The following is a 23,704-nucleotide window of genomic DNA, read 5'->3' as shown; positions in this document are numbered from 1 at the left end:
GCTCAATCGCACGCGCCTGCCGATCATGCCCACCCAAGCTTAGCGCACGCTCTCAACCCTCATCCCCTTCTAGCCCGCTCAGAGACTTCAAAGGGCTCTCATCCTCTCATGCGGATGCACACCATCTGGGTAGCTTTCATAATCCGAATGACAAGATGCATGGCCCGACTCCCTCCGATGGAGCATTCTGCTCAGGTCCCATGCCGAAATCTGCTTAGAGCATCTGGTCGAAACACCTTCGATCGCATCTCGATGCTCGGACGGGAATCCATCGGCTCGAGGGCGCTGTGACCTTGCCGTAGCTCTGGCCTGCCTTCGACGCGCGGCGGACATGGCTCAATGGCTGACCAATTTGTCAAGCGCTTGCCTTTGCTCAGCTTCATCCGCAGCACCGCAAGCGCATTCGACTTATCATCATGCCGACAAGCATTGAATCTCCCGCTCGTGCTCGAAAGCCCATCGCGATCTATACGGCAAAATCAGACGAGCAGTCGTTGCCTAACATCGCGTCCATCATCCACGATCACGCTGCCTCAACACCGGATGATATCGTCTTCCTCATCCCAGATCAAGCGCGCACAGATTGGCTGCCCGTCACCTGGCAGTTCTACTCTGACTTCCTCGCCGAGCTCACTCTGACCTGGTCAGCCAAATTCGCTCAACAAATGAACTCGACGCCTTCATCCTCAGGGGTCGCCGGCTCGGCTGCACAGATGAAGGCGCCCGTCGCAGGCGTGCTGATCAGTCCTGCTGAGGACTTCTTCGGTCCGGTCTCTGAGACCTGCCCTGTCGTCCCGCTGAATCATCCATGCAGGCCCGTTCTTTGCGCTCTCGTCGATCGGTTTCACGGCCATGCCAATCAATCCCTATCTCTCTGCCGAGACGATCGCAGAGATTTGCGATCGTGCTGCTGTCTCTGTACTCGTCTGCGGCGGCACGGTCGCCTCTGCAGGTCACTGCGTCTCGGGACTGCGCCCGTCGATTTGCCTGCACGAGCTTACTCGTCAAGAGTACATGAGCATGCGTACCTTCGGAGAGGCAGGTAATATCATTGACGGATCCGACCGTCGCGAGAGACTCGATCAGATCAAATATGTCATGAAGCACAAGGTCGTTTCTGATCCTGCCTATCTCCTCCATTCGACGTGAGCTTCACTCGTGCAGACAGTATGATCACTGACCGAAGCTAGCAGGGGCTCTACTTCGACACCAAAGGTCATTCCTTGGCACAATAAGGCAATCTTTGCTCAGATCCGTCGCAATGTGATCCTCGAAGGGTTCATGAATCCGACTCGTCGGGGTCGTATGGGCCTTGCCTCTGACGAAGATGGCGATGCTGCTTTGCCTACTTTTACAAGCAAGGCACCGGGTTGGATCGTCTTCGTCAACAAGGAGCCCTTTGCGATCGCGCCCATTGGCATCGTGCTCAAGATCATGTTCCTCGGTAGCGGTTGGCCTATCGCCCTACCGCTCTTCAAGTCAATCGAATGCACTCCGACTGCATTGCTCGGCAATCTCACGCGCGTCGGCACGCAGGAATACTCTATCTACTCGGCTGATCTGACCGCCATTGTCAACTACCTCCATGGCCCCACTCAAACGCCTGAGGAAGAAGAGCGCAAATGTGTCTGGCTGTCCCATCTGCGCAGTCTTGGGCCCCTTCCTTGTGGTGGATCTCGCGTCGAGCGTTCGACGATGGCCAAAGCGATCAAGCTCGGCATTCAGGTCCAGGCAAGTGTTAACGCCATGCCAATCATCAATCTCTGACACTCGGGCAGGTCACTTTGGGAACCACGGAGGCGGGCTTCTTCATGGCCAGTCGACCAGCTTGCATTGCAAAGGAATGGGGCAACAACGATGAACCGTCGGACGAGATTCTCGACTTGGCCCTTGGCATGAAAGCGTTTCCGGACGTGCCAGTCTTCTTTGAGCCCGTTGACTCGGAGCACACGCCAGCGTATGGTCAGACCGAGCCGGAGCAGCTTTACGAGCTTGTTCTGGATGCGGAAGACATCGCGGTTTCAAGCCAGGCTATCGCTAACGATGGCCACAAGTGGCGCACGCGAGATCTCTTCCGCAAAATCGTCCATGTCGACGCGAACGGTCAGATCGATGAGCTCTTTGTGTATGAGATGCGCAAAGACGAGCTGCTCATGCTCGGCAATGGTACGCTTATTCGCACTCGTGGGGAACCTCCACGAGACTGATATAGCGCTATGTGCCACAGGCGAAATCATATCACCCCTCTCTATCGATGCCGAACTTCGGGCAATCGCCATCCGAACATGCGGCTTTGGCAATATCGAAGTTCTTCTCTGTGGAACTTCTCGACCTCTGCCATGCATCCTCATCGAAGGCGTGCATGAGGCAGCGGACCAGCTTCGCGTGACGCAATCGATTGAGCAAGCAATGCCGATCATCAACTCAGCTTTGCCGGCTTTCTTCCCGCTCTCGGTGACCAGACTCGCCTTTCTCCCTTGTGGAGTACGGTTCACACGCACGATCAAAGATGTGATCAGCCGGGCCAAGACAGAGTTGGACCTCACCCACGTCATCGACACGCTCTACGTTCGTCATTGATAAACGTTACTTCGGGCTGTGTGCCATGTGTAAGACAGTCCAGACATGCTGTATTGTTCGAGAACGTCGATCTCTCTTCTCGACTGTTGATCGAGTGGCCCGTGGGCAAACGTTCGGTATAGTGATCGTCAACGGGAACGCCTGGAATGAAATATTATCAAACCTCGCGCTGTTTCCTCTTCTCCCCAGCGAGACTACGCACATACAGACGCCGACGAGGACTTTTGACAAGCCCTCTACTCGCCTTGACACTCGCAATCGAATCTGTCGCTTAAGTTGCTTACACTTGATGTCAGTCCACGTCCTTTCAGTGGTCTTGCCACTCTCGTCGGACGTGTCTGCACGCACCCCTCCTCTCATTTCCAGCTTCCGAGACGAGTAGCAAGCATGCCGGACATGACACTGACACTTCCTGCTTGCGTCTACAGTCAGCAATGGACGGCGCTTCGTACTCCTCTGGCTCTTCGAGCTCAAGCGACGCGGGCTCGCCACCAATGAATGTACCCTCGACCGACCTCGAGACGATGGCAAAGCGATATCATGGTGCGTCTTTGCGTTCCCGCTTCTTCGTCATACTGATCAGTACCTGTCCAGACAATTTGTTCAAATACACGCACGAACAATGGCAAGTCACCGAAAAGAAGCGCCTAAGAAGAGAACAGGCGGCTCAACACGCGGACGAAATGTCTGCATAAGGCGGCGCGTCGCAAAATTAAAGCCTGATCCTTCGAGTCCAGACGAGTGTGATCAGGCACTAGCACGCATTTGATCTGGACGCGCAGTCGACCTGATTTGCGTCGGCGGCATGTACGTATAAATACCAGCTCACAATCATTACAAGCATGAGCAAACTTCCCCCTTTGCGAATTACATGCGTCTCTGTCGTTGTAACAACACCGAGCAGTATCCAGCGATCACCAAGCACCACCGCGGATCCTCTGCGATGTCATACAGTAAAATCAAAGACAACGATCCCTTCACTTCCCGCAGGCAACGACTTGCCGGCAGCAAACAGAAATAGACACGCATAGGACATGCTTATGAGTCATCATTCAGCATGTCGAATACGATCAATCGCTCACCCCGCGCCTGTAGCAACTCAGGACTCACGAGGCTTCGTTGTAGCCCTTTTCTCGTTGCATCAATTTGCCTCCATTCTCAGCGGACTATACCTGCATTTAATTTCCATGACCACCGTATGCCTGGCTTATAATCGCTGGCTCCACGTCGTTGTCCATTATGTCTCGATGCGGGGCAGATTTGTGCCGAAGAGCACATCCCAGCTGGCCGTCGAGTCAGCAAGCTGAAGGGCAACGTCGTGCATACTCACACGAGCGTCTGCTTGCCGTAATTTCCGCGAAGCTTGCGATGATGCAGCTTTGGAGGGTGTCAGCTTCGGACAAGACGTAGCCCAGAATGCACTTACATCATGATCTGTGCGAGAATATCAGCTTTACGCTCACGCAGATGCGCAGAGGCGTGCCTTCTATGCTCAATTCGGTTTTGCAAAAGACAAGCCAGGGCATTAGTGGGTTCGTCAGATGACACTTGATGCCGGAATGGCCTAATGCTTCGATGAGATGGATTGCATAGTACTGTCGAAGACTCAGCCCGAGACGTAGGTAGGCAGAGGGCTCACCGACGGTCGTGTGAAGGTCCCAGAAGGACATGGGGATGATCCAGTTGATGAGACACATCTGGATGAAGGTATTGAAAAACTTCTCAAAGATGGTATCGTGGACTGTCATGAGTACATTAGGCAGGTGAGCGCGGTGATGCTTGCCGTGTACATATTTGTACAGGAAGGGATGTTCGTGCTGCGTACGATGCGCCCTGATTGTAGATTGTGGGGCTCAGCAGCTGACTGCGCTAGATTCTGTGGACGCACCAGTAGAACACAAAGTCTAGAAGAAGAACATAAGCCGAGTAGTGCACAATCCAGGTTGGCGAGATGCCGAAGCTCGCCCTTGAGCCCTGGCCATCTGCGATAAAAACTGCAAATGGCACCAATAAGCTCGACCACAGTCGCTGTCATCAGACACTTGCGAGTCGCTATCCTGAAGAACGCTCCGAGAAGGCCGCCCATCTTTGTCCACTTGAGCTCGACCGCCGGCAGCTTTGTCCTCGGGCTGTCCTTCTTGAGGTAGCCATATCGCACTCTGAAATCGCTAGCGAGAATCTTGTTGATATTCCGATGGAAGAGGAGCTGAGCAACGAGATGGTAGACAAAGATAGCGGGCAGCGAGGTAAGGTGCAGCATTTCATGCTGAATGAACGGCACAACGACGACATGAATCATCAGAAAGGTCATGATCTTGCTCCAATCGCTGAACAGCATCTCGACGAGCAGCTTTGACGGCCCTTGTTCGCTGTGACCGAAAAAGTAAGATCTTTCTTTCGATGACGTGAGGACTAGGGTACAATCGCCAGTTCCAACGCTGTGCGATGAGGCAGAAGTGCTGGTACTGCTCGATGATGATATGCTTGCGAGCAGGCAGACGACGTGTGCCTGACGAACGGACGACCGGGTCCTGATCTGAAAAGGCTAATGAGTGTGGTGAACTATAGCGAATGTGGTGTATGCGAGTCCTGCAGCGATGTGAGTCCATCAGGTTTGGTGGATCGGATGCAAGTAATCGTACTAATGCTGTGATGTTACTGTAGGACGCCCTGCTGATACAAAGGTCGTCTTGCACAAAATGTGGAGTGCGTAAGAGAGAGGAAAATCCCCCGCTCGTACCGGACGCGTCAGGCGCGAGACCTCGAGGGCGCGCAGTCCGCAAGTCGCCCTCGATGCTCGCATGTGACCTTGCGGCAGTAAGAAGGGTAAGGAGAGTCTGTTCGGTGCGGTGAACAGCGAAGGCAGGGCGCCCTTCGACGTGAACTTGGACGTGGCGCGCAATTTGCCACGTCTACGTTTCCTCCCCGTTACTAACCGATCATCAGCCGCGGTGCAGCCCGGTCTAGATCGTCGATCATCCGCGAACGGATTCATTTCTGGCTCAGAGCGGCGAGAAGGCGCAGACGTCAGGCCTGGTCTGTGCGCTTCTTCACGTACTGACGAGCACGATGGAGCCGACCGAGGCAGCAGAGGGTCAGGACATGGCCAAATTGGAGCAGGTCAAGGCCTGGCGTGAGCGCGTTGATGCTCAGTCGTCGCTAGAGGAACTACCTCTCACCGTCAAGTCAGACCAGGACGGGCTTCCGGGCGCATTCGCTGGTCTGGCTTTACAACCCATCGCAGAGGCAGGCACGCCTCGAGCACACACGCCAATCAGCTTCTCCAATCCGTTTGCAACGCCCAAACAAGCTGGAGCAGGCACTGCGAGGCTACGCATCTTTGACGACGTTGCCGAATCTACCTCGTCTGAGGAGGCTTCGCCGGCGACTCCCGGCGAGGGAGAGCTCGCGCCTGCGGCGGACAGCTCGTGGGAGGCTCCTCTCACGATGCCCTTGGCATCTGTGCCCATGTTCGAGCCAGCTATCGTGCCAGACCGACGCGGATCATTGCCAGCGGTCGTCTTCAGCTCAAAGGATATCAATTCTGACGCCATCCATACCCGCTCACTATCACACCGTGCCAGTCTGCTTTCGCTTGGCGCGAAGGGTCCCCGAAAGTCAAGGAGCCAAGTACTAGCGGACACGCGAAGAGACAGTCGTCAGCTGAGCGTTGACAGCAATGTAGTGCGTCATGTCCATCATAGCTACTACCAAATTGTACTGATTTTGATTATCTGGCAGTCATTTGTGTCTTCGGCTAGCAGCAAGAGTACGGGCGCCAGTCAGAAAATCAGAGCTCTGCTGCCGACAAAGGCTCAACGAAGTCATGCTGTCAAGCGATTCTTCTGCATGGAAATTGATCCTTGCGTCTCGGCTGCGTGTCTTGCGCGGCAGAGCAACCTGCCTCTCGCTGGCGATCCGGCAAGCACGCGCGCCTAGGCTGAAAATTAAGGCAAATACATCATATACAGAACACGCCACTTGCACTCTCAGTTTTGGTTGTTGTCATCAATTGTTTGCATGTCATGATCCTGTTTACCTCAGAGCTTGCTTGCTCGCTAGCTGAGCGTACAGTCCACCAAATGCCAACAGCGAGCTATGCGTGCCCGCCTCGATGATTTTGCCTTCGGAAAGCACAAATCTGCATTAGCTTATCAGCATCGCAAGCGAACACGCTCGTAAGTGAGCTGACATGACGTCTGCCTTTTGTATGGTGGCGAGCCGATGCGCGATTGCGACAGTGGTCCTCCCATTCTCTGCCGCCGCGCGATCGAGCGCGTCCTGCACCTTACGCTCGCTGCCAGCATCAAGTGCAGAGGTCGCTTCGTCGAGAATAAGCAGCTTTGGCTTACTGATCAATGCGCGCGCAATCGCTAACCTTTGCTTTTGCCTGTCAAGCATATCAGCATGGACAAGCGCAGCTAGCATCCGAACTGACCCCCCCGACAACGCAACGCCTTTGCCACCGAGCTCGGTGTCAAGCCCTTGCGGCAACCCAGTGATGAACGTCCATATACCCGCCTCTTTGCAGGCTTGCTCTATTGCTGCAGTTGTACAAGGCCTGCCCTTGTTGCCGAGCTGAACGTTGAATTTGATGGTGCCATCGTACATCACTGGCTCTTGCGGCACAAATGACAGCTGAGCGCGATAGCTCTCCGTATCGTAATGCCGTATATCGTTGCCATCAACAGAGATCCGCCCAGATGCCGGATCGTAAAATCGAAAGAGTAGCTGTGTTATTGTGCTCTTACCGCTCCCACTTTCGCCAACAAATCTATGTGCGATGTCAACTGTCAGTCACGCTCAGCCGCATGCGACCTACGCCACAAATTGGCCGGGCTGAATCGAGAAACTGAGGGAGGAGAGTATGACGAGATTGGGACGTGAAGGGTAAGCAAATGAGACATTCTCGAACAGGATGTTGCCTTGGAGGACAGGCATCGCCTTGCTGTTGTCCTGAAGATTTTCTGCATCTGCCCTTCTGATGAGCGCTGTGACCGCCTTGGCTGACGATGAGGCCTTTGAGATGTCGCCTGCGTAGAGAAGCATCGTTCCCGCGTGCATCGCGCCAAAGACGACAGATATAAAGACCGTGTAGAAGCCGCCAACGGTGAACATGCCTTGCGCAATCAGTCGGCTACCGAACCAGAAGGCAACGGCGATGATCCAAATAAGGAACATTTGCGTGACAGCGTAAGCCAATGACTCGCGTGGGACCCATCTGGCAGAAGTTTTATATGGCTCCTCGAGACCTTTGACGACGGCAGTGTTCATTGCCTCCGATATGCTTGGGTATGCGCTGGTAATGCGAATGCTGGTGAAGCTCTCGCCAATACGGACAATGACTTGGCCGAATAAGCTGCGCGTCTGCTGGTCTTTGATGCTGAGCAACCAGATCCGCATCAGGCCAAGAATAATCACGATAGGTACGAGAGACTGCTCGAGAAGTCAGCGCGTATCGCGTGGATTCAAGAGAACATACGATTGTGAGCAAGGCAAGCTTCCAGCCTGATATAAGCGCCACGGTCGCGCCCGCCGCCAAAGTGACGGCGCTCTCCATGATTGCACCCATTGTGCTGCCGGCAAGGCCGATGATATTCTGCGCACTGGAGTCGATGAATGCGACGAGCTCAGTCGAGGAGTTCCCCCGCTCGTCGTAAAATGCGACGGGCATACTGAGCAAAGTATCCAGCACTTTTGCGCGGATGGCGACAGCCAAACGGTCTGCAGTCGATCCGAAGCAGAACCATTCGGCTGTGAGCGAGAAGAGACCCACGACAGCCAGGATAAAAAAATATGATGGATAGCGATTGCCGTCAGATCTGAGCTCTTCCCTGTCCATCGTGACGAGCGAGTTCTCGTAGCCAGTGATGGTAGCGCCCAGAATGATGGATAATGCAGGATATAGGCAACCTGAGATCAAGGTTGCGATCGCGGCAAGTACGAGATATCGTTTGAAGCCTTTGGCAAGGTTGAGAATGGTGAGCAAGGCTTGCCACGTGGTGACTGTGCTCGGCGTGGCTCGTGCTTGCATCGTTGTGAGGAAAGCCTGGTCATGCAGCGTGAACGAGCTCATTGCAGATGAAGGCAACGAAGCGACCGAGTCATACGTTACTGTGCTGAGATGCGCCAGAGACGAAGCGCGCGGCTTGCCCTGCACGCTCTGGTTCGGTGGATGCATTGCATTCGTGTAGAGGGCGGCATATGCGGCACTCGATGTGAAGCTTCGGCTACCCTCTGCATCCGGACTGGCTGTACCTTGACTTATCGACAGCGTGCCGGGGTTTGCTGTTGCGCTCTCGTGAATCTGTTGTGCTGCTACGAGTCTCGAATAGATGCCCTCCTCTTCGAGCAGGCTGTCGTGCGTGCCCTCTTCAACAGGGCGACCGCTTTGCATGACGACAATCTTGTGCGCATTTCGAATAGTCGCTAGACGATGCGCTACTATGATCGTCGTCTTGCCCAGACATGCTTCATCCAAAGCAGCCTGCACGATGCGCTCCGATTCGGCATCTAGCGCGGACGTCGGTTCATCGAAGATGAGGATGGGCGGATCCGAAACAATGGCGCGCGCAAGGGCAACACGTTGCCGCTGTCCACCAGACAGAAGAGAGCCCCGCTCGCCAACATTGGTCTCATACCCCTCGGTAAGACCAACGATGAAATCGTGCGCATTCGCACGTTTGCAGGCAATAATGACCAGATCTGTCAATTCTTCCTCGCTCCTGCCCTTCACCATAGCCGTAGGAATGCCGAGGACCACATTATCTCTGACGGAGACCGAGAAGAGATTGGGCTCCTGAGGAAGGTAGCCGATCTGATCACGCAGCCATTCCAAGCTGTACTCGTCGAGCTCCTGATCGTCCAATGTGATCGCGCCACTGGCAGGGACATAGAATCGAAGCAAAAGTTGCAGCACGGTACTCTTGCCGCTTCCGCTTTCGCCCACAAGCGCTGTTGTTTCGCCAGCCTCCATGATGAGTGAAGCGCCATCGAGCGCCCTGACGTTGTCTCGCGAGGGATAAGCGAAAACGAGATTTTCAAGGGTCAGCCTACCGCCGACGTAGTCGGGAGCCTTTACGCCGGATCGGACAAGTCTCGGCACTCGCTGAATGATGCCGGCAATGACAGCGGCAGCAGCGGAAGCTCGCGCAAAGCTTTCTAAGATCGGTGCTGCTGATGTGAGGCCAAGGCAGCTGACGAGAATTGCAAAGAAGACGGAGATGACGGAGCCAGGGGTGGCTTTGCCTTGAAGTAGCAAAGTCGTACCGTAGTAGAAAGCCAAGGCATATGCAGAAAAGATAATCCAGACGGCAGTCGCAATAGTAATCGCGCGAAAGAGTGACTTGCGATGCGAGTACTGCATCGAAGTTTTCAGCCGCGACTGATAGAGGTCGCGTAGTGCATGCTGAGCGTTGAAGGCAAGCACAGTTCGTATCGAGGACACGATCTCTTCGCTTGCGAGAGACGCAGCCGAATATGAGCGCGATGCTTTCCGAGCAAATTTAGCTGTCAGGGTCTGAATGAACCAGCCGGAGATGAGAATGGCTGGCAAGACTGTCATTCCCAGGAGCACACCTAGCTGCCACGACTTAACAAGTGCTACGACGAATCCGGACACAAATGTTGACGTGTAGAGGATAAAGTAAGGCAGCTTCTCGCCTAGTGCCTCTTGTATGAGTGAGATATCCGTCTTGATAACGCCGACAAGCTCTGCTGAGCCGTGAACCTCGTGATAGGCAATTTCTTGCGACAAGGCGCGCTGGAAGGTGCAGACGCGCAAACGTTGAGCGACGCGTTCTGCGACTATCTGATATGTCGATGCGAGGACGAAGCCACAGGCAAGGGTGACGAGACCGAGCATGGTGACATCGAGACTCAGTCGATTGGCCGTCGAAAGCAAGATCGTCCGGCTTTCGAAGCTCGGGTTTGATCCGTATGACGTGAAGGCATTCGTGAAGCTGCCCAATACTATGGATGTCAGAGGCCTTACTAAGCCGGCGCCCAATGCTGCGATGCACCCAACGAACATTAGCGCCATGTCCTTGTATGTCAGGAATTGCAGCAATGCCCATGGCGAGCCTTGATCCCATGCGGCTTGTCTTGATCTAGCGGATGCTGTGGGCGCTTGCGACGGGGCCGCAAATTTCTCATCCTTATCGCCTGCCTCGCTGGAGACTGTATCGCAAAGTATCCCCGACTCGTCCGGTGAGCACATTGAGTGGCGCTGAATCCATTCAGACTCAACCAAAGAGAGCCTGCTACGTGCGTCGGGCGTCAAAGGCGCGCCGAACATGTTGGTCGATGGTGCCCAGCCTATGCGGTCTGCCGTACGCGTTAGGGACGCCATGGCAGATTGCACAACTTCCACGTGGGATGGCGAGGTCGAGCCAGCGAGGTGCCGCTGGGCAGAATATGAGGTACGAGGGCCACTGTTTGACCCCCAGTGTCCTTCTGAACTGTTTGTGTCGTCACCCTCATTGTAGCTCGGAAGAACGAGAGAGATAGGTCGATCTAGCGAAGTGGCTGCAGTTTCCGCCGGAGGCTGCCAGACCTCGGTCTCAGGTCCAATGAAAGACGATTGAAGCTGCGACTGTGAGGATATGCGGTCTTCTTGGGAGTCGACGAGTCCGTTGTTACTTGACCAATAGCCAGTGCGGGCACTGCGCTGACTGATGCTCCGCAGCAGATTCGCACCTCGCGTGACGCCCGTCTGGGCCAGTGATGCAGAGCGGCTGAGTGCGCTCTTTTTTGGTGAGGGACTGATCGTGTGGACGTACGGCAGACTGCTCGTGTGCACTCTGACCGCATTTGCCGGGCGGGGCACAGGGTAGATCAATTGATCAGTCGACGTATTGCCGTCATCCGCGGCTGTGATGGAGACGTCTGCCAGATGATCGAGTGCTGCAGGTGGCGAGGAAAATGCGAGGCCAACTTGTGACTGACGCAGCTCGTCCAGGATGACAGAATCGACTGCGCTTGCAGACCAAGTCGATCGATGGCGCCTCAAGCGATCGGTGCTGCTTGAGCGCGCATTCACGAGCAAAGGCGTCTCTACTGGGTAGCATGGCGACGCGAGCGGTGTGCCCGCCAGGGAGCTTCCTCTCGACAGTGACCGAATTGGGGCTACGCGTCGCGGTAGGGCAGCCAGAGGATGTTCATCCCCAAGTGTATCGACGAGTTGCGAAGCTCTACGTCCCATACAACTGAGCGTTTCCTGCTCTTCGCCTGTGACGCATCAGATCAAGCCACGCTAGGCAGCTGCAATGACTTACCAATGGGCGTATGTAACGATGCGGGTGAGTTAGAGAGAGCGGGCGAGGATGGCACAGATACGTATCCGGCTGTTTGCAAGTAGTCGCTTGCTTGCTGCTCCATGCCACTCAGGCTGCTTGTTCTGGTTGAGCTTGCCGAGGGCCGTCGGACCCGAGCTCGATCATTGTCCGTTGTACCTTGATCGCCGCTTTTGAGAGTCATCTCCCGGCTTCTGACGAAGGCAAGATGAACAAGGTGCACGAGAGCTGTCCTTGAGTGTCACTTGTGGATGAATCGAAAGCGCACGACGAAGAACCTATCATGGTGTATGCCCGAGGCCGGTACTCGACGTCGTCAACGATCGCGCGTCGAAGGCGTACGAAGCGTTATCCGCATGGCAGCATTCGGACTGCTATGCTGCACAAATGTTGCTGAGAGATCAAGATTGGACTAGAATGAATAAAGCAGGACAGTATAGCATAGCATGGACTGCTTGAATTCGTCTCTCTTCTGACACGCTCGACGCGCATGACTGCATGACGTATGATATATGGCGCCGAGATTCATGAACCCGAAAGCAATGCAACAGAACAACAAGCAAGACCGTGTCGTGACCGCCGAAATAATCAGAAACAGCCCAAGCTGTCGGGATCTCTGTTAAAACCGGGAAGACATGAGGCTATATTGCAAGTCAGCCTGAGCGCTATATACATGCAGCACGCTACTTACAGATCTTGCAGGCGCCCGAAGAGCAAGAGACAATGTCGACATTGGGTAGAGTGGTGCAATCTGTGCCCCATGCCTCATTGGATGCCATCGTCTCGTTCAGACCGAGCGGGATGCAACCACCGCAAGATTCGAGCGTGACTGTTGTGTCGACGCATTCGTATCCTACGTTTTCGCTCGACAAGCCGAGAGCGCAAGCTGTCTGGCCGCGTGGACAACGGATGTCCTCCCGGTAGACGACTTCGCCGCCGTGAGTGAGTTTGCCGGGTCCGGTCGATCGACGCTTGTGGCGTAGTCGCGCTTTTTGAGAGGCAGTCAGACTTGTTGAGCTGGCGCATTGATAAGAAGAGCCACAAGAGCCACTGCTGCACACTGTACATTGAATCGTACGTCAGTCATGCGCGGTTACAAGGCGACGAGCGTACCTGTATCGGAGCCACAGGGACTTCCATCGGCCATGCCTGCAGAGGGAGGCGCTGCACATTTGCCAGACGTATCGCAAGAGTCAGATGTACAATCTTGGTTTCCATTTGCGCATGTTGCGCCAGCACCGCCGCAGGTGCCGTCGGTGGGCGAGCAATTGAAGAAGGCCATGCAGTCGAGATCACTGGAGCAAGTGTCTCCCATGTAGCCGCCGCATTTGCCGCTGTTGCAGACACCGTAGTCGCAATCGTCCGAAGTCGAACAGGTAGCGCCTACGTAGCCACAGAAGCCATACTGAGGATTAGCGGGGTCTGCTCGCTGACGTTAGCCCAAGTAAGCTGAGATATGATCAGATACAAACTCGCCTGCTACACAGACTGAATTGTTAGAGATGGGATTGCTTGACGCAAAGGTTGCGCAATCCGCTGTCTTGGTACAGGGATAGTCTCCCTGAGCTCGTACGAGCCCAGGTGCCGCAAGCAGGGCTGCAACGACAAAGAAGGCGAGATTCGAGTAGCGATAGTGAAATGCACTCTTTCCGAGGTTTGACGAACGAGATGACATCCTGGCTCGATCGTCGTTGACTAGCAAAAGTAACGACGATGGGCTTGTCTGGAGAGATGGGATCTACGTTGGTGCCTTTTTGTGTAGTGCGCCTGGGCGTGAGAAGCTCTGTGTGCGAAAGACGAATGAACGCCTCGCAAAAGACTGCCGCTAGCTTGCTAACGATGCAGTGGGAGCGAAGGATTGAAGCACGTCGGCTTTTGTATGCCCACGCGTCAGCCACGCCTGGGCTCAGGCAGTGCTCGCCAAGCTTAGCGCAGGGTAGATAATACTTCCACACCTGCTTTTGGCGGTGGCAAAGACGCGTCGCGTCAAGTATCTGTTGAAGTGATCGAGTCAAGAGGAATCCCTGCTGATCAGACCAAGCGGCAGGGGCTGCGCTATGTATGAATAGCTAAGGGGCATTGCTGTTTTCGTGTCATGTATGTCAGCGGAAGGGGCGAAGTCTGCGCGCGTGCTAGAGGGGCAGCGAAATTTGGCTTGTTGCCCAGCAATGACGTCGTCCATGTGGACAAAATGCAACAACAAGTGTGCGGGCTTGCATTGTACAGTGCTGTCATGCAGTATAGGATAGCGTCGAGAGCTCTAGAAGACCGCAAAGGTCTCATCGGAAAGGCCAAGCGTGGTCATCGCCAGGGACAAGTTAGTGTTGATGCGCTGTCGCTGGCTGCGCTGGGGCATGTGCTGCTCGCCATTCTGCCATCGTATCATTCGCCCGATAAGTCGGCGGCGGTTGATTGATTGCAGCGTCTCGTGCCTCGTTCGAGGGTGGCTGTGCGATGCTCATCCGCCTCAGAACTTCGTTGTCCTCTTGTTTTTCTGTAGGAGCATCCCAGCCACAGTTGCAGCATGACTGACCACAGCAGGCTTCGCACGAGCTACAGCACGGCAGTGATCTGACGCTGATCCCCCAGCTATACGCCTATGAATGCCAAACGATAAACTCGTCAACTCCTCGCTTTAGTGGCGAGCTCTCGGGATGCACGCACGATGCCAGAGCAGATGCTTCCACAGCACGCTGCGACTACATCCTCCATATGAGCTCGATAGCTCTGTCGCTGAGCCCTCGTCTCTGCAGTGCTGTGCCGTTGCGCGGCGTTTCGTCGACAAGTGAACGCGTTTTCGCGCGACAGAGCCGAGCGAGTCTCGCTTGGCGGTCTGTGCCTCGTATCAGCGTTATCCTGACCATCTCTCAGCAACTATCATGGCTGAAACGAGAGCACAATCTGCGACTCGTCATCAGCGTCTAGTCTCCTGATCCAGAGCGTCTGGCGGTGCTCTCAGCAACTCTTGGCCAGGGACAAGCGTGCGATCTGACCTGTTCTGTTCTAGGCATCGCTTCCTTCTCTCTCGACAGAGCCCTTCATCAGCGATATGTCTGGACTGCTGCATGAACATGAGTCGCCCGTCAGTAAGCTCACTGTTCGCCGATAAGTGCGCCACCCCGATAGCTCATGACAACGCATCAATCAGGTGCAAACGAAGTCTTGACCTTTACCGATGAGAAGAAGGACAAGCATTACGACATCATCACACAATCGGCCTCCCACGATGAGTTCGGCAACCCTTTGCCTACACTCGAGGATATGGCCAATCTCCGTCGCATCTCAGACAATCTGCCGTGGCCTGCCTAGTCAGTCGTCTTCCTCGGCGATCGTTCTCTTGTGTCTGATCGCTTGGGCTCGTTGTAGCTTGATCGCCTTTGTCGAACTCGCTGGTACGTTTCTGCTGTGCTGCCCAGGCTAGAGCTAATCACGTTGCCTGCAGAGGTACATCCCCTTGCCACCCATTTGCTTGGTGACTGACATTGCGCGCTAGCGTTTCTCGTGGTATGGCTGCACGGGTAAGTCTATCGAGCCACAGCCACGAGCCTTCGCTGAGCCTCCTGCAGTCGTCTTCACCAACTTCATTCAGCAAAAGCTGCCCAGTCCTACTGGCGCAGGTGGCTTCAATGGCCAGTCAGGCGCTCTTGGTGTGTAACTTCCTCACTCGGTCTTTCACAGTGAGCTAACGCGACGCGGCGGTCAGGCATGGGCCAACAGGCTTCGACGGGCATCACGACTGCCTTTTCATTCTATGCTTATCTCTGTCCGCTCCTCGGTGGCTACGTAGCAGACAGCTACTTTGGACGGTACAAGACCATCGTCTATTCTCTCGTTATCGCTCTCGTCGGTCACGCTCTCCTTATCGTCTCCGCCCTCCCCGGTGTCATTGGCGAGCTTGGCAAAGCCCTGCCGGTCTTCATCGTCGCCTTGCTCTTCATGGGCCTTGGCACAGGTTAGTCTGTTCTGGCGCTGACTGAGCTGGCAGCTAATGCGCAGTACAGGTGGATTCAAGGCGCGTTCTACTAGGGAAGTATAGGCCATAGCTGATCACACGATGCCCACAGCCCAATATCTCGCCCCTCGTGGCAGAACAGTACAAGCCGACTGTACCATTCTTGCGCAATCTTCCTACCGGTGAAACCGTCATCATCGATCCTGCCTTGACCGTCTCCCGCATCTATCAGTGAGTGCTGCCAAGTCTATCTGCATGGCTGCTGATGGCTCCGCTGCAGGTACTTTTACCTCGCCATTAACATCGGCGCCCTGCTCGGCCAGATCGGCATGGCCTGGGCCGAAAAGATGGTGCGCTCGCTTCACTGACGAGCCACGACCAGGCTCATGAAGAGGTACAGGTCGGCTTCTGGCTCGCCTATGCCTTGCCCACCCTCGTCTTCTGTCTGTGCCCATTCGTACTTTGGGCCGCCAACTCAAGATACACGAAGAAGCCTCCCGCTGGCTCGGTCTTTGGCTCTTCCATGCGTGTCCTCGGCCGCAGTCTCGCTGGCAAGTTCTCCTGGAACCCCGTTCAGCTCATCAAGAATTGGAACGCTCCTGGCTTCTGGGAGCCAGCGAAACCCTCTCGGTCAGCTTCAGTCCATCATCCCAGACTCCATGCTTACGAGTTTGCAGAGGTGCCATCGTCCAGTGGGACGATGCCTTCGTCGACGAAGTTCGCCGCGGTTTCAAAGCATGCGCGGTCTTCACTTTCTACCCTCTCTACTGGCTCTCGTACAACCAGCTCAACAACAACTTGACCTCGCAAGCTGCCACGATGACCACCCATCATATTCCGAACGATGTTCTGAGCAACTTGGACCCTTTTGCACTCATCGTACTTATCCCGGTCTTTGACAAGGTCAGCATGGACAGCAATGCGATCTGCCAAGCTGACCATCGTTGGACTTGCAGCTCATCTACCCCGGCATTGCGCGTCTCGGCGTCGACTTTACGCCAATCAAGAAGATCACAGCCGGCTTTATGACCGGCGCGCTCGCGATGGTCTGGGCCACTGTGCTGCAGCAGTACATCTACAACTCAACGTCTTGCGGCAATACAATCAGCACCTGCGTTGACAAGGATCAGAATCCCATCGTCTCGCCTATCAACGTCTGGGCTCAATCCGGGTAAAGCTGCTTTCGGCGTCGTATGACAATGCTCAATCGTCAGGCAGAGCTTATATCCTAATCGCAATCTCGGAAATCTTCGCAAGCATTGCCGGTCTCGAATATGCCTTTACAAAGGTATGCAACGCGTGCTGTGCTGGCTACCTTCCCGGCTGATGCTGGTCCGGCAGGCTCCCAAGAGCATGCGATCTCTCGTCATGGCCATCTTCCTATTCGAATCAGCTGTCTCTAGCGCGATCGGTGAAGCCATCGTCACGTTATCAGCAGATCCTTACCTAGTCGTAAGTCTCACGTATCGGCGCTGCATGCTCAGCTCATAGGTCTTCAGATCAACTATGGATCGGCAGCTGGTATTGCAGCTGGTGGCGGCATCGCCTTCTGGCTCTGTTTCCGTCATGTGCGTACTCGTTGAAGAGCCATAGCGAACTTTGGCTGACCTTGCTCGCAGCTTGACGCAGAGGAGCATGATCTCAACGTGCTTCCAGAGGGTAAATTTGGGGACGAAGAGTAGACAGGGCATCAATAATGCATCTATTTCGTCGCATCCCTCTGAACACATACATTACAAGACAAAAGGCTCGCTCAAAGCTTATAGACGACGCCAGCAGAGTAGAATAGATCTTCCTCTTCTGACATGAGTGTGAGGATCGCTTCCGCCTCGTCCGAGCTATATAGCGCCTCGCTCGGCAGACCATCGTTGACGACCGGCAGCAGAGCATCTTTCGACAGAGTCTCATCGGTGGCGAAGCGACCTCTGAAAGCATCAGCAACGCGTCTTCTGAATGCCTTGATTCTGCATGACGGCGGGTCAGTACCCCGGATATCAACCAAGCAGACCACTTGCCTTGCTTGCTGATTCACATCAACTACGGGCGCCGCTGGCTCCGGCTCGAGAGTCATGGACTGCGATTGGGACTCTTCATTGGCAAGCTCACGAGCCAGTCGCTCGTCCTGCGTATCATTCTGTGTTGATATGGACATCGCCGGGGGTACGGATGCTCGTGCACTTCGCTGTCCGATCGAAGCCGATCGAGTGCGCCTATTGGGCATCTCCATGCGTTTAACAGGCTTGATGACTTCATCGTCACTTTCGCTTTCCGCTTCGTCTTCGCTCGAAGTCGCGTCACGCTCGACCTTGCGACGCTTCGTACTCGCGACTTTGACGACCTCTTTGAAGAGTGCAAATCGTAGAATCTCCTCAGCTGCATACGCGTCCTCTTCCTCGACTTTGGTCGACAAACGGGCCTTTGCATGCGCAGTGGACAGACGAATGAGCGTTTCGAGCGTACGAGCAGTCAGGGGTGAAGTTCGCTTCTGATTGCTAGCCATGTCGTCATTTCGTAGAGAGCTGTACACACTGACGATATGATCCGAAGCGCCTTGCGTGAGTACAGGCACCACGCGAGCCTTGGCGTACTGAATGTACTTCTTAACAAACGCGATTGAGAGTACCTGCTTCCTCTTGCTTGCGCCTTTGCCAGTCTCTGTCGTCACACCGGCGTGCAGGAGTGGGTTGAACTTTTCGTAGACTTGTGTCTCTCGTCTCGACGAACCAGAGTCAGCTTCTTCGCCGACAGCTAGATTCTGCTCCAGCTGATCGACGGCGGGTGTACCTTCCTCGAGGCCTGGTTGCAGGTAACGATGCATACGCAGAACGTGTTCTGAGATCATCCGGTCACGCTTCTCATCGACATCGTCCGTCACGACGAAGAGCAGATCGAAACGCGATAGCAGCGAATCTGGCAAGGCGATGTTGCGATGAGGGTCCTTATGGACGTCGTACTGAAGAGACATTGGGCCGTGAGTAGATGTCTACGCAAGCCAAGTCGATGCACTGACCTGGCCATAAATGGGATTCGCAGCGGCGACGACGGAGCATCGCGCGTTGAGCGAGGTGTGGATGCCAGCTTTGGCGATAGTGACCGTTTGCTGTTCCATGACTTCGTGGATAGCCACTCGATCGACGTCTGACATCTTGTCAAATTCGTCAATACAGACTACGCCGCGATCAGCTAGCACCATGGCGCCAGCTTCGAGACGCCGTTCGCCTGTCTGCCGGTGAGCATCTTTCGACGGGCACGCCTGGAAGCTTACCAGTTTCTTTGTCTGTGGTGACGGCAGCAGTAAGACCGACCCCAGAGGAACCTCTTCCTGTAGTGGCAATAGCCAGAGGAGCCGTGTTGAGCACGAAGCGAAGCATTTGAGACTTGGCTGTCGATGGATCGCCAACCATGAGGACGTTGATGTCACCTCGAATATGGGTGCCATTCGTCAGGTTTTTCTCGACACCGCCGAGCAAAAGCAGCAAGATGGCTTTCTTGATATGATCATGACCGTAGATGGAGGGCGCGAGAGATTGGGACACGAGATCGAAGACGTTCTTCTTCTTTGCGACTTTATTGATATTGCGAATATCGCTGTCTGTGAGAATCGTCTGCGCAATGCCGTTTCCAGCTTTGGACGATAGCAGGACGATATTATTGGCTTGAATGAGCGTCCTGCGAGCGAATCAGCCTGACCGCGTCTGGCATATGGATGAGCTTACTTGAACACTGCAGATCCTTGGCCACCCTTATTACCGACAGACCGATACGAGCCGACGATTTGCACGCGGTCGCCGGGCTTGACACGATCGACGAGGTCGTCATCCAGTATGATATCGATACTGCGTGGGATCTGACCGGCTGGCGCGCGTTCAGGCATTTCCTGGATTGCAACAGATTGATGATCGAGATAAGTCGACAAGCCATACTCGGTCTCCAGGTAATTGCCCTCTGAGTCCTTGTCGGGGTATGTCGCACCGGAAGTGGGACCGCTGCCTGCAGTGAGAGCATCGGTATATAGACGCGAGTGGAAGTGACGCGTGTTCGGGCAGTAGTGAATCGTCTTGACGACTTTTGGTCGGACGAGGTTGCCTGCTCGACTGTCAGCGTCGATCACGCTGGGCAAGAAAAGGGCTCACATCGCGTGACAATGCCTTCCAAAGAGATCATTTTGCCAAGCATATTAGCACGAAGTGTTCGTGGACTAAGGCGATGGTCTCCAAAGCTGCCCTTGAGACCGATATAAAACTTGTTGCCGTCCCCTACTTGCTCAGAGTGCACAATAGGATCATGCACTGACAAGATCGTGTCGCGCAAAGCAATGTCGAAAGCGGTCAAGTACTCCTGAGGCGCTTTGAGGAGGCCGTCGGCTGCGTCGCGCGAGTATGACCGTACATCATCGAGATTGATGATGAGCCGGCGTTCGAGCCGCACAAGCATCGCTCGGATTTCGTCTTTGAGAGCCTGCAAGCCCGCAATGAGCGAGGTTCTCGAATAAAGAGTAAAGATAGCGACTTGCATCCTTTTCGAGATACTCGGTAAAGACTCGCGTGCGGTCTAGTGAAAGCGTCAGACGCTCGAATCAGATGAGTAGGTCCGATGCTGCGTACCTTTCAATAGATCGTCGGCGAGCACTGGAATGCTAGCAAGATCATCCATCTTGAGAGCAAGGCGTTGAAGCTAGGAAGACGCGTCCTTGTAAGACGCGTAAATTGGCCGAGCTCGACCGCACGGATCCATACGTGGCCGTTCGTGCAATAATGCTATCTACAAGGGCTCATCTTCGTCTCCTCAGGCTCGGCTTTTTCCATACATACTGATGCGAACGCATCTGACTCTGTCTGAGCGGTTTGACGAAAGGCTCGAGGCTCGCTCTTCGTTCTCTGTCCTGATCGCGCGACGGAAGATAATGCCAGAGCGCTTCGAGCGGTCTGCCGCTTGCGTCTTTGAGACCCTTGTTGTCGATGCAGCCGAATGGACCGTGCTCGAGAGCGGCCAGGACGAGGGGTGTCCAGGCGGCCATTGCGGTCTCTTGCAGCGTCACGTCAGCCTCCTGTCGTGCCGCTTCTGCATTGCTCGACAGTTCTCTCAGGGGCGTGCGAGACGTATCAGCTTCCGATATGTCTGTAGCTGCCGCAACGAGCTGAGGCTGATCTTCGAGGAGCATCTTGACGATTGCGCTTGTGAAGACGGTGGCGCGACCAGAGAAAACAAGCGAGCTGGCAATAAGACCGGTCATGTCAATGTCCATGCTTGCCAGATCTCTCTCAGCTTTGCTCTTCGGTACGTCTTTCGCGGGCGCATCGATCGATAGGGCAGACTCATCTGGCTCATCTTCATCCATGTTGGCTTCTTCTTCTGCCGAGCTGGCGTCCGCGTCTTCTTGTGACGATTCTTCGCTGCTGTCCGATGGAGCGGAAAGCTCCTGCTCTCTGCCAAGAGAGGAGGAAGCCGCGACGCTGCGAGGGCTCGAGAGCTCAGATGACGGAACGTCTGCGCTACTTTTTGACGAAACAGCAGGCTCGACACGTGCTCGCTTCACCGCTTTGGCAGTCACGACGTCTCGAGGTGCTGACAGTTTGTGGACCCTGTTGCTGACGGAAGGGCGGGATACTGTTCGAACGACGGGAAGTACAGGTACAGGCGGACGCACGGCAGTGACGATAGGAACGCGTCGAGTCGTTGTCTGGACTTTGACGCTGATGCCTGGCAATATTGGCGCTCTGACGACGGCCTCGACAGGTTTGGCTGTCAGAGGTACGCATGGCGAGGAGCTCATGGTTGCCAGCAACAGTGCGGCTTGAGGCGCCTCCTTGACCGGCGTGACAATTTGAGCAGTCGACGAGCTTGCATGCGATTGCGGCGTTACATCAGCTAGAGTGAGCTGAGCATCGATCTCTGTTGTGGGAGTGAGAGGTCCTGAGGAGCTCGGCGCGAGGTGCACGGTCGCCCTGCAGCCGAAGAAGTCAAGTTGGGCGCTCGTATTGGCTTTGCAGGTGAGCATGCGCACGTCGCCCTGACGCAAGCGTTCCGACTCGTACACGAGGCCATTGGAGCCTTGGACCTCTAGCTTGATCTGATCGGTCTCTTGGCGCGACAGCGTTGCGTGGGTGCGAGAGGCGTGCTTAGCGGACTTGGGCAGCGTTACGAACTGCGTTGCCACGGGCAGCTGGTCGGGTGCTTTGCGACCGAACATGATAGCTTGCTGAGAGTCGTGCAGCACGACGACGAGCGCATCGAGCGAAGAAGCGTTGCGAGAGACACTCGACAAGCTACTGATGGACGTGTTCCTCGTCTTGATCCTGATGGGCGACGAAGAGACATCGGAAGCTTGTGCTGCTGCTCTCATCTGCTCGGGCTTGGCTGGAGATGAGGACGGCCCTGCAGATGAAGACGGCTGCGGCGTAGGATAGGACATGGCACCTGTCAAGCCCATCAACGCCGTTCGTTGCGCAAACGAAAGGGCACATGCCTTGCGCGCTCGCGTTGCGCTTTGCCGCCTTTTCTAGCTTCCGCCTGATGCTTGCTGGCACATCGCCCATCATCATTGTCGCCATCTTGTGTTCGACAGTGTGGCGAAGAGAGGGACGAGTTTTACGCGCTCTGATCTGAATAACAGTCGCGTCCCCCACCGTCGTCAGGTGCTCCTCGGCCACATGTCAGCGAGTCCGGTCAGCATCACGTTTGTCGATCTGTTCGACGATAGCTCGGCTCTCTATGACAAGCTCGAAGAGGCATTCGGTGCTGGACCGTCCAGCTTGGGCCTGCTCGTCATAACCCATTTGCCGCCTGCTTACGGCGCGCAAAGAGACCGGCTTCTGCGGCAGAGCGCTCGTTTCGCAGCCTTGCCCGACAAAGTCAAGGCAAAGTACGAAGATGCAGCGAGCAGCTACTCGTTCGGCTGGTCGCATGGCAAGGAGAAGATGAACGGCAAGCCTGATCTGCACAAAGGATCATTCTACGCCAATCCATCCACCGATCTGCCCATTGCCCGCTCGGAAGCAATCACTCGCGCGAACCCGTCATACTACTCGGCCAATATCTGGCCAAGCCAACAAGACTGTCCGAGCTATGAAACAGATTTCAAGACACTTTCGAGCTTCATGCGCGATATTGGCATTCAGCTGGCCAAACGATGCGATGAGCTCATCGACTCTCGCACAACCAAAGGCAAGATGCGCGCTTCCGAGATGATCCAACATTCGCAATGCAGCAAAGCGCGATTATTGCACTACTTTCCTGTGCCGGGTCAGGAGCTCCGACTCGACGGTAGCACGTCCTCTCCTGCCGCGCCTGCGATAGCGAGCGAGGATGATCTATGCGGCTGGCACCTTGATCGTGCGTCTGCCCATATCGTCTGAATCTATGCTGACCCGATCATAGACTCGATTTTGACGGTTCTTACGCAAGCCATGTATTTGCTTCATTCGAGCGATGCGCAGACCCGACCCGAGCCATTAGCAATTCCCTCGCCAAATCCAGATGCAGGACTGTACATTCGCACGCATGCTACAGCCGGATGCGCTTCACGAGTGCTCAAGGTCAACATACCACCCGATAGCGTGGCGATCCAGCTCGGCGAAGCAATCCAAGTCATGAGTCACGGCGAGCTGCTTGGCACGACGCACTGTGTTCGTGCAGGTCAGGTATCCCACCAAGCGACGGCTGGTATACGACATGCCATCGAACAGAGCGCAGATCGATCGCTGTGGCAGACTGTGCAAGGAGCTGTCATCACGCGAGAGACACTGGCAGTCTTCTTACAGCCTGATGTCGATGACCTTCTCACCCACGACCTTTCTTTTGGAGGCTTCACGCAGCAAGTTCTGTCCAGGCATTACTAGCTGGGATAATAATGTTCACTCATGCGGATCATGCTCGCGTG

At 55.0% G+C, this 23,704-nt stretch overlaps 11 protein-coding genes across 11 annotated transcripts; 6 read left to right on the top strand and 5 right to left on the bottom strand.

The window, feature by feature from the left end:
• Positions 1-2,765, top strand: L969DRAFT_85982 (uncharacterized protein). Its single transcript, XM_014713880.1, has 5 exons — positions 1-766; positions 816-1,145; positions 1,194-1,731; positions 1,779-2,166; positions 2,228-2,765. Exons 1-5 carry the CDS (start codon positions 417-419, stop codon positions 2,578-2,580), a joined length of 1,959 nt encoding a protein of 652 aa, XP_014569366.1. The 5' UTR covers positions 1-416; the 3' UTR covers positions 2,581-2,765.
• L969DRAFT_85981 (uncharacterized protein) lies at positions 2,765-3,769 on the top strand. Its single transcript, XM_014713879.1, has 3 exons — positions 2,765-2,871; positions 3,009-3,123; positions 3,175-3,769. Exons 2-3 carry the CDS (start codon positions 3,015-3,017, stop codon positions 3,273-3,275), a joined length of 210 nt encoding a protein of 69 aa, XP_014569365.1. The 5' UTR covers positions 2,765-2,871; positions 3,009-3,014; the 3' UTR covers positions 3,276-3,769.
• On the bottom strand, positions 3,713-4,918 carry L969DRAFT_22709 (uncharacterized protein; the record flags this gene model as incomplete). The annotated part of the gene is made up of 7 exons (XM_014713596.1): positions 3,713-3,863; positions 3,911-3,957; positions 4,007-4,014; positions 4,064-4,175; positions 4,224-4,413; positions 4,469-4,574; positions 4,621-4,918. The coding sequence occupies 7 exons, from the start codon at positions 4,916-4,918 to the stop codon at positions 3,818-3,820; spliced, it is 807 nt and encodes a 268-aa protein (XP_014569082.1). The 3' UTR covers positions 3,713-3,817.
• A 731-nt stretch (positions 4,919-5,649) lies between these two features.
• Positions 5,650-6,519, top strand: L969DRAFT_16117 (uncharacterized protein; the record flags this gene model as incomplete). The annotated part of the gene is made up of 2 exons (XM_014713546.1): positions 5,650-6,264; positions 6,322-6,519. 2 exons carry the CDS (start codon positions 5,650-5,652, stop codon positions 6,517-6,519), a joined length of 813 nt encoding a protein of 270 aa, XP_014569032.1.
• A 96-nt stretch (positions 6,520-6,615) lies between these two features.
• On the bottom strand, positions 6,616-11,958 carry L969DRAFT_16116 (uncharacterized protein; the record flags this gene model as incomplete). Its single annotated transcript, XM_014713545.1, has 6 exons — positions 6,616-6,721; positions 6,773-6,970; positions 7,019-7,354; positions 7,403-8,016; positions 8,063-11,808; positions 11,856-11,958. 6 exons carry the CDS (start codon positions 11,956-11,958, stop codon positions 6,616-6,618), a joined length of 5,103 nt encoding a protein of 1,700 aa, XP_014569031.1.
• Positions 11,959-12,165: 207 nt separating this feature from the next.
• L969DRAFT_617455 (uncharacterized protein) lies at positions 12,166-13,953 on the bottom strand (the record flags this gene model as incomplete). Its single annotated transcript, XM_014713878.1, has 6 exons — positions 12,166-12,514; positions 12,565-12,933; positions 12,987-13,302; positions 13,357-13,384; positions 13,422-13,773; positions 13,911-13,953. 6 exons carry the CDS (start codon positions 13,951-13,953, stop codon positions 12,462-12,464), a joined length of 1,161 nt encoding a protein of 386 aa, XP_014569364.1. The 3' UTR covers positions 12,166-12,461.
• A 111-nt stretch (positions 13,954-14,064) lies between these two features.
• Positions 14,065-14,289, top strand: L969DRAFT_46564 (uncharacterized protein; the record flags this gene model as incomplete). The annotated part of the gene is made up of 1 exon (XM_014713877.1): positions 14,065-14,289. One exon carries the CDS (start codon positions 14,065-14,067, stop codon positions 14,287-14,289), a length of 225 nt encoding a protein of 74 aa, XP_014569363.1.
• Positions 14,290-14,327: 38 nt separating this feature from the next.
• Positions 14,328-17,507, top strand: L969DRAFT_46501 (uncharacterized protein; the record flags this gene model as incomplete). Its single annotated transcript, XM_014713876.1, has 18 exons — positions 14,328-14,369; positions 14,412-14,792; positions 14,881-14,959; positions 15,022-15,181; positions 15,240-15,252; positions 15,367-15,391; positions 15,440-15,520; positions 15,577-15,825; positions 15,875-15,903; positions 15,938-16,056; positions 16,106-16,175; positions 16,226-16,455; positions 16,503-16,728; positions 16,782-16,996; positions 17,044-17,113; positions 17,167-17,277; positions 17,325-17,393; positions 17,445-17,507. The coding sequence occupies 18 exons, from the start codon at positions 14,328-14,330 to the stop codon at positions 17,505-17,507; spliced, it is 2,232 nt and encodes a 743-aa protein (XP_014569362.1).
• On the bottom strand, positions 17,506-20,490 carry L969DRAFT_85973 (uncharacterized protein). The gene is made up of 8 exons (XM_014713875.1): positions 20,430-20,490; positions 20,339-20,376; positions 19,959-20,283; positions 19,542-19,911; positions 19,091-19,494; positions 18,836-19,044; positions 17,841-18,778; positions 17,506-17,789 (listed from the first exon to the last, which is right to left on the bottom strand). Exons 1-8 carry the CDS (start codon positions 20,476-20,478, stop codon positions 17,579-17,581), a joined length of 2,544 nt encoding a protein of 847 aa, XP_014569361.1. The 5' UTR covers positions 20,479-20,490; the 3' UTR covers positions 17,506-17,578.
• A 106-nt stretch (positions 20,491-20,596) lies between these two features.
• Positions 20,597-22,376, bottom strand: L969DRAFT_93284 (uncharacterized protein; the record flags this gene model as incomplete). The annotated part of the gene is made up of 2 exons (XM_014713874.1): positions 20,597-22,242; positions 22,292-22,376. 2 exons carry the CDS (start codon positions 22,374-22,376, stop codon positions 20,597-20,599), a joined length of 1,731 nt encoding a protein of 576 aa, XP_014569360.1.
• A 99-nt stretch (positions 22,377-22,475) lies between these two features.
• On the top strand, positions 22,476-23,663 carry L969DRAFT_16112 (uncharacterized protein; the record flags this gene model as incomplete). Its single annotated transcript, XM_014713544.1, has 2 exons — positions 22,476-23,157; positions 23,203-23,663. The coding sequence occupies 2 exons, from the start codon at positions 22,476-22,478 to the stop codon at positions 23,661-23,663; spliced, it is 1,143 nt and encodes a 380-aa protein (XP_014569030.1).
• Between the last annotated feature and the right edge of the window lie 41 nt (positions 23,664-23,704).

The sequence above is a fragment of the Mixia osmundae genome, assembly GCF_000708205.1.
Source record: "Mixia osmundae IAM 14324 unplaced genomic scaffold scaffold_3, whole genome shotgun sequence".
Taxonomy (NCBI): domain Eukaryota; kingdom Fungi; phylum Basidiomycota; class Mixiomycetes; order Mixiales; family Mixiaceae; genus Mixia; species Mixia osmundae.
Note: the sequence above shows the minus strand (reverse complement) of the source record. Positions and strands in the feature narration are given on the sequence as shown.

Excerpts from the sequence above, each read along its gene's own strand:
- L969DRAFT_85982 (XM_014713880.1), top strand. The coding sequence starts at position 417 with ATGCCGACAAGCATTGAATCTCCCGCTCGTGCTCGAAAGCCCATCGCG. Across the intron at positions 1,146-1,193 it reads GCCTATCTCCTCCATTCGAC|GGGCTCTACTTCGACACCAA; the intron begins GTGAGCTTCACT and ends CGAAGCTAGCAG. Across the intron at positions 2,167-2,227 it reads GCTGCTCATGCTCGGCAATG|GCGAAATCATATCACCCCTC; the intron begins GTACGCTTATTC and ends TATGTGCCACAG.
- L969DRAFT_85981 (XM_014713879.1), top strand. The coding sequence starts at position 3,015 with ATGGACGGCGCTTCGTACTCCTCTGGCTCTTCGAGCTCAAGCGACGCG. Across the intron at positions 3,124-3,174 it reads GATGGCAAAGCGATATCATG|ACAATTTGTTCAAATACACG; the intron begins GTGCGTCTTTGC and ends GTACCTGTCCAG.
- L969DRAFT_85973 (XM_014713875.1), bottom strand. The coding sequence starts at position 20,478 with ATGGATGATCTTGCTAGCATTCCAGTGCTCGCCGACGATCTATTGAAA. Across the intron at positions 19,912-19,958 it reads GGAAGGCATTGTCACGCGAT|GCAACCTCGTCCGACCAAAA; the intron begins GTGAGCCCTTTT and ends ACAGTCGAGCAG. Across the intron at positions 19,045-19,090 it reads CACCACAGACAAAGAAACTG|GCGAACGGCGTCTCGAAGCT; the intron begins GTAAGCTTCCAG and ends ACCGGCAGACAG.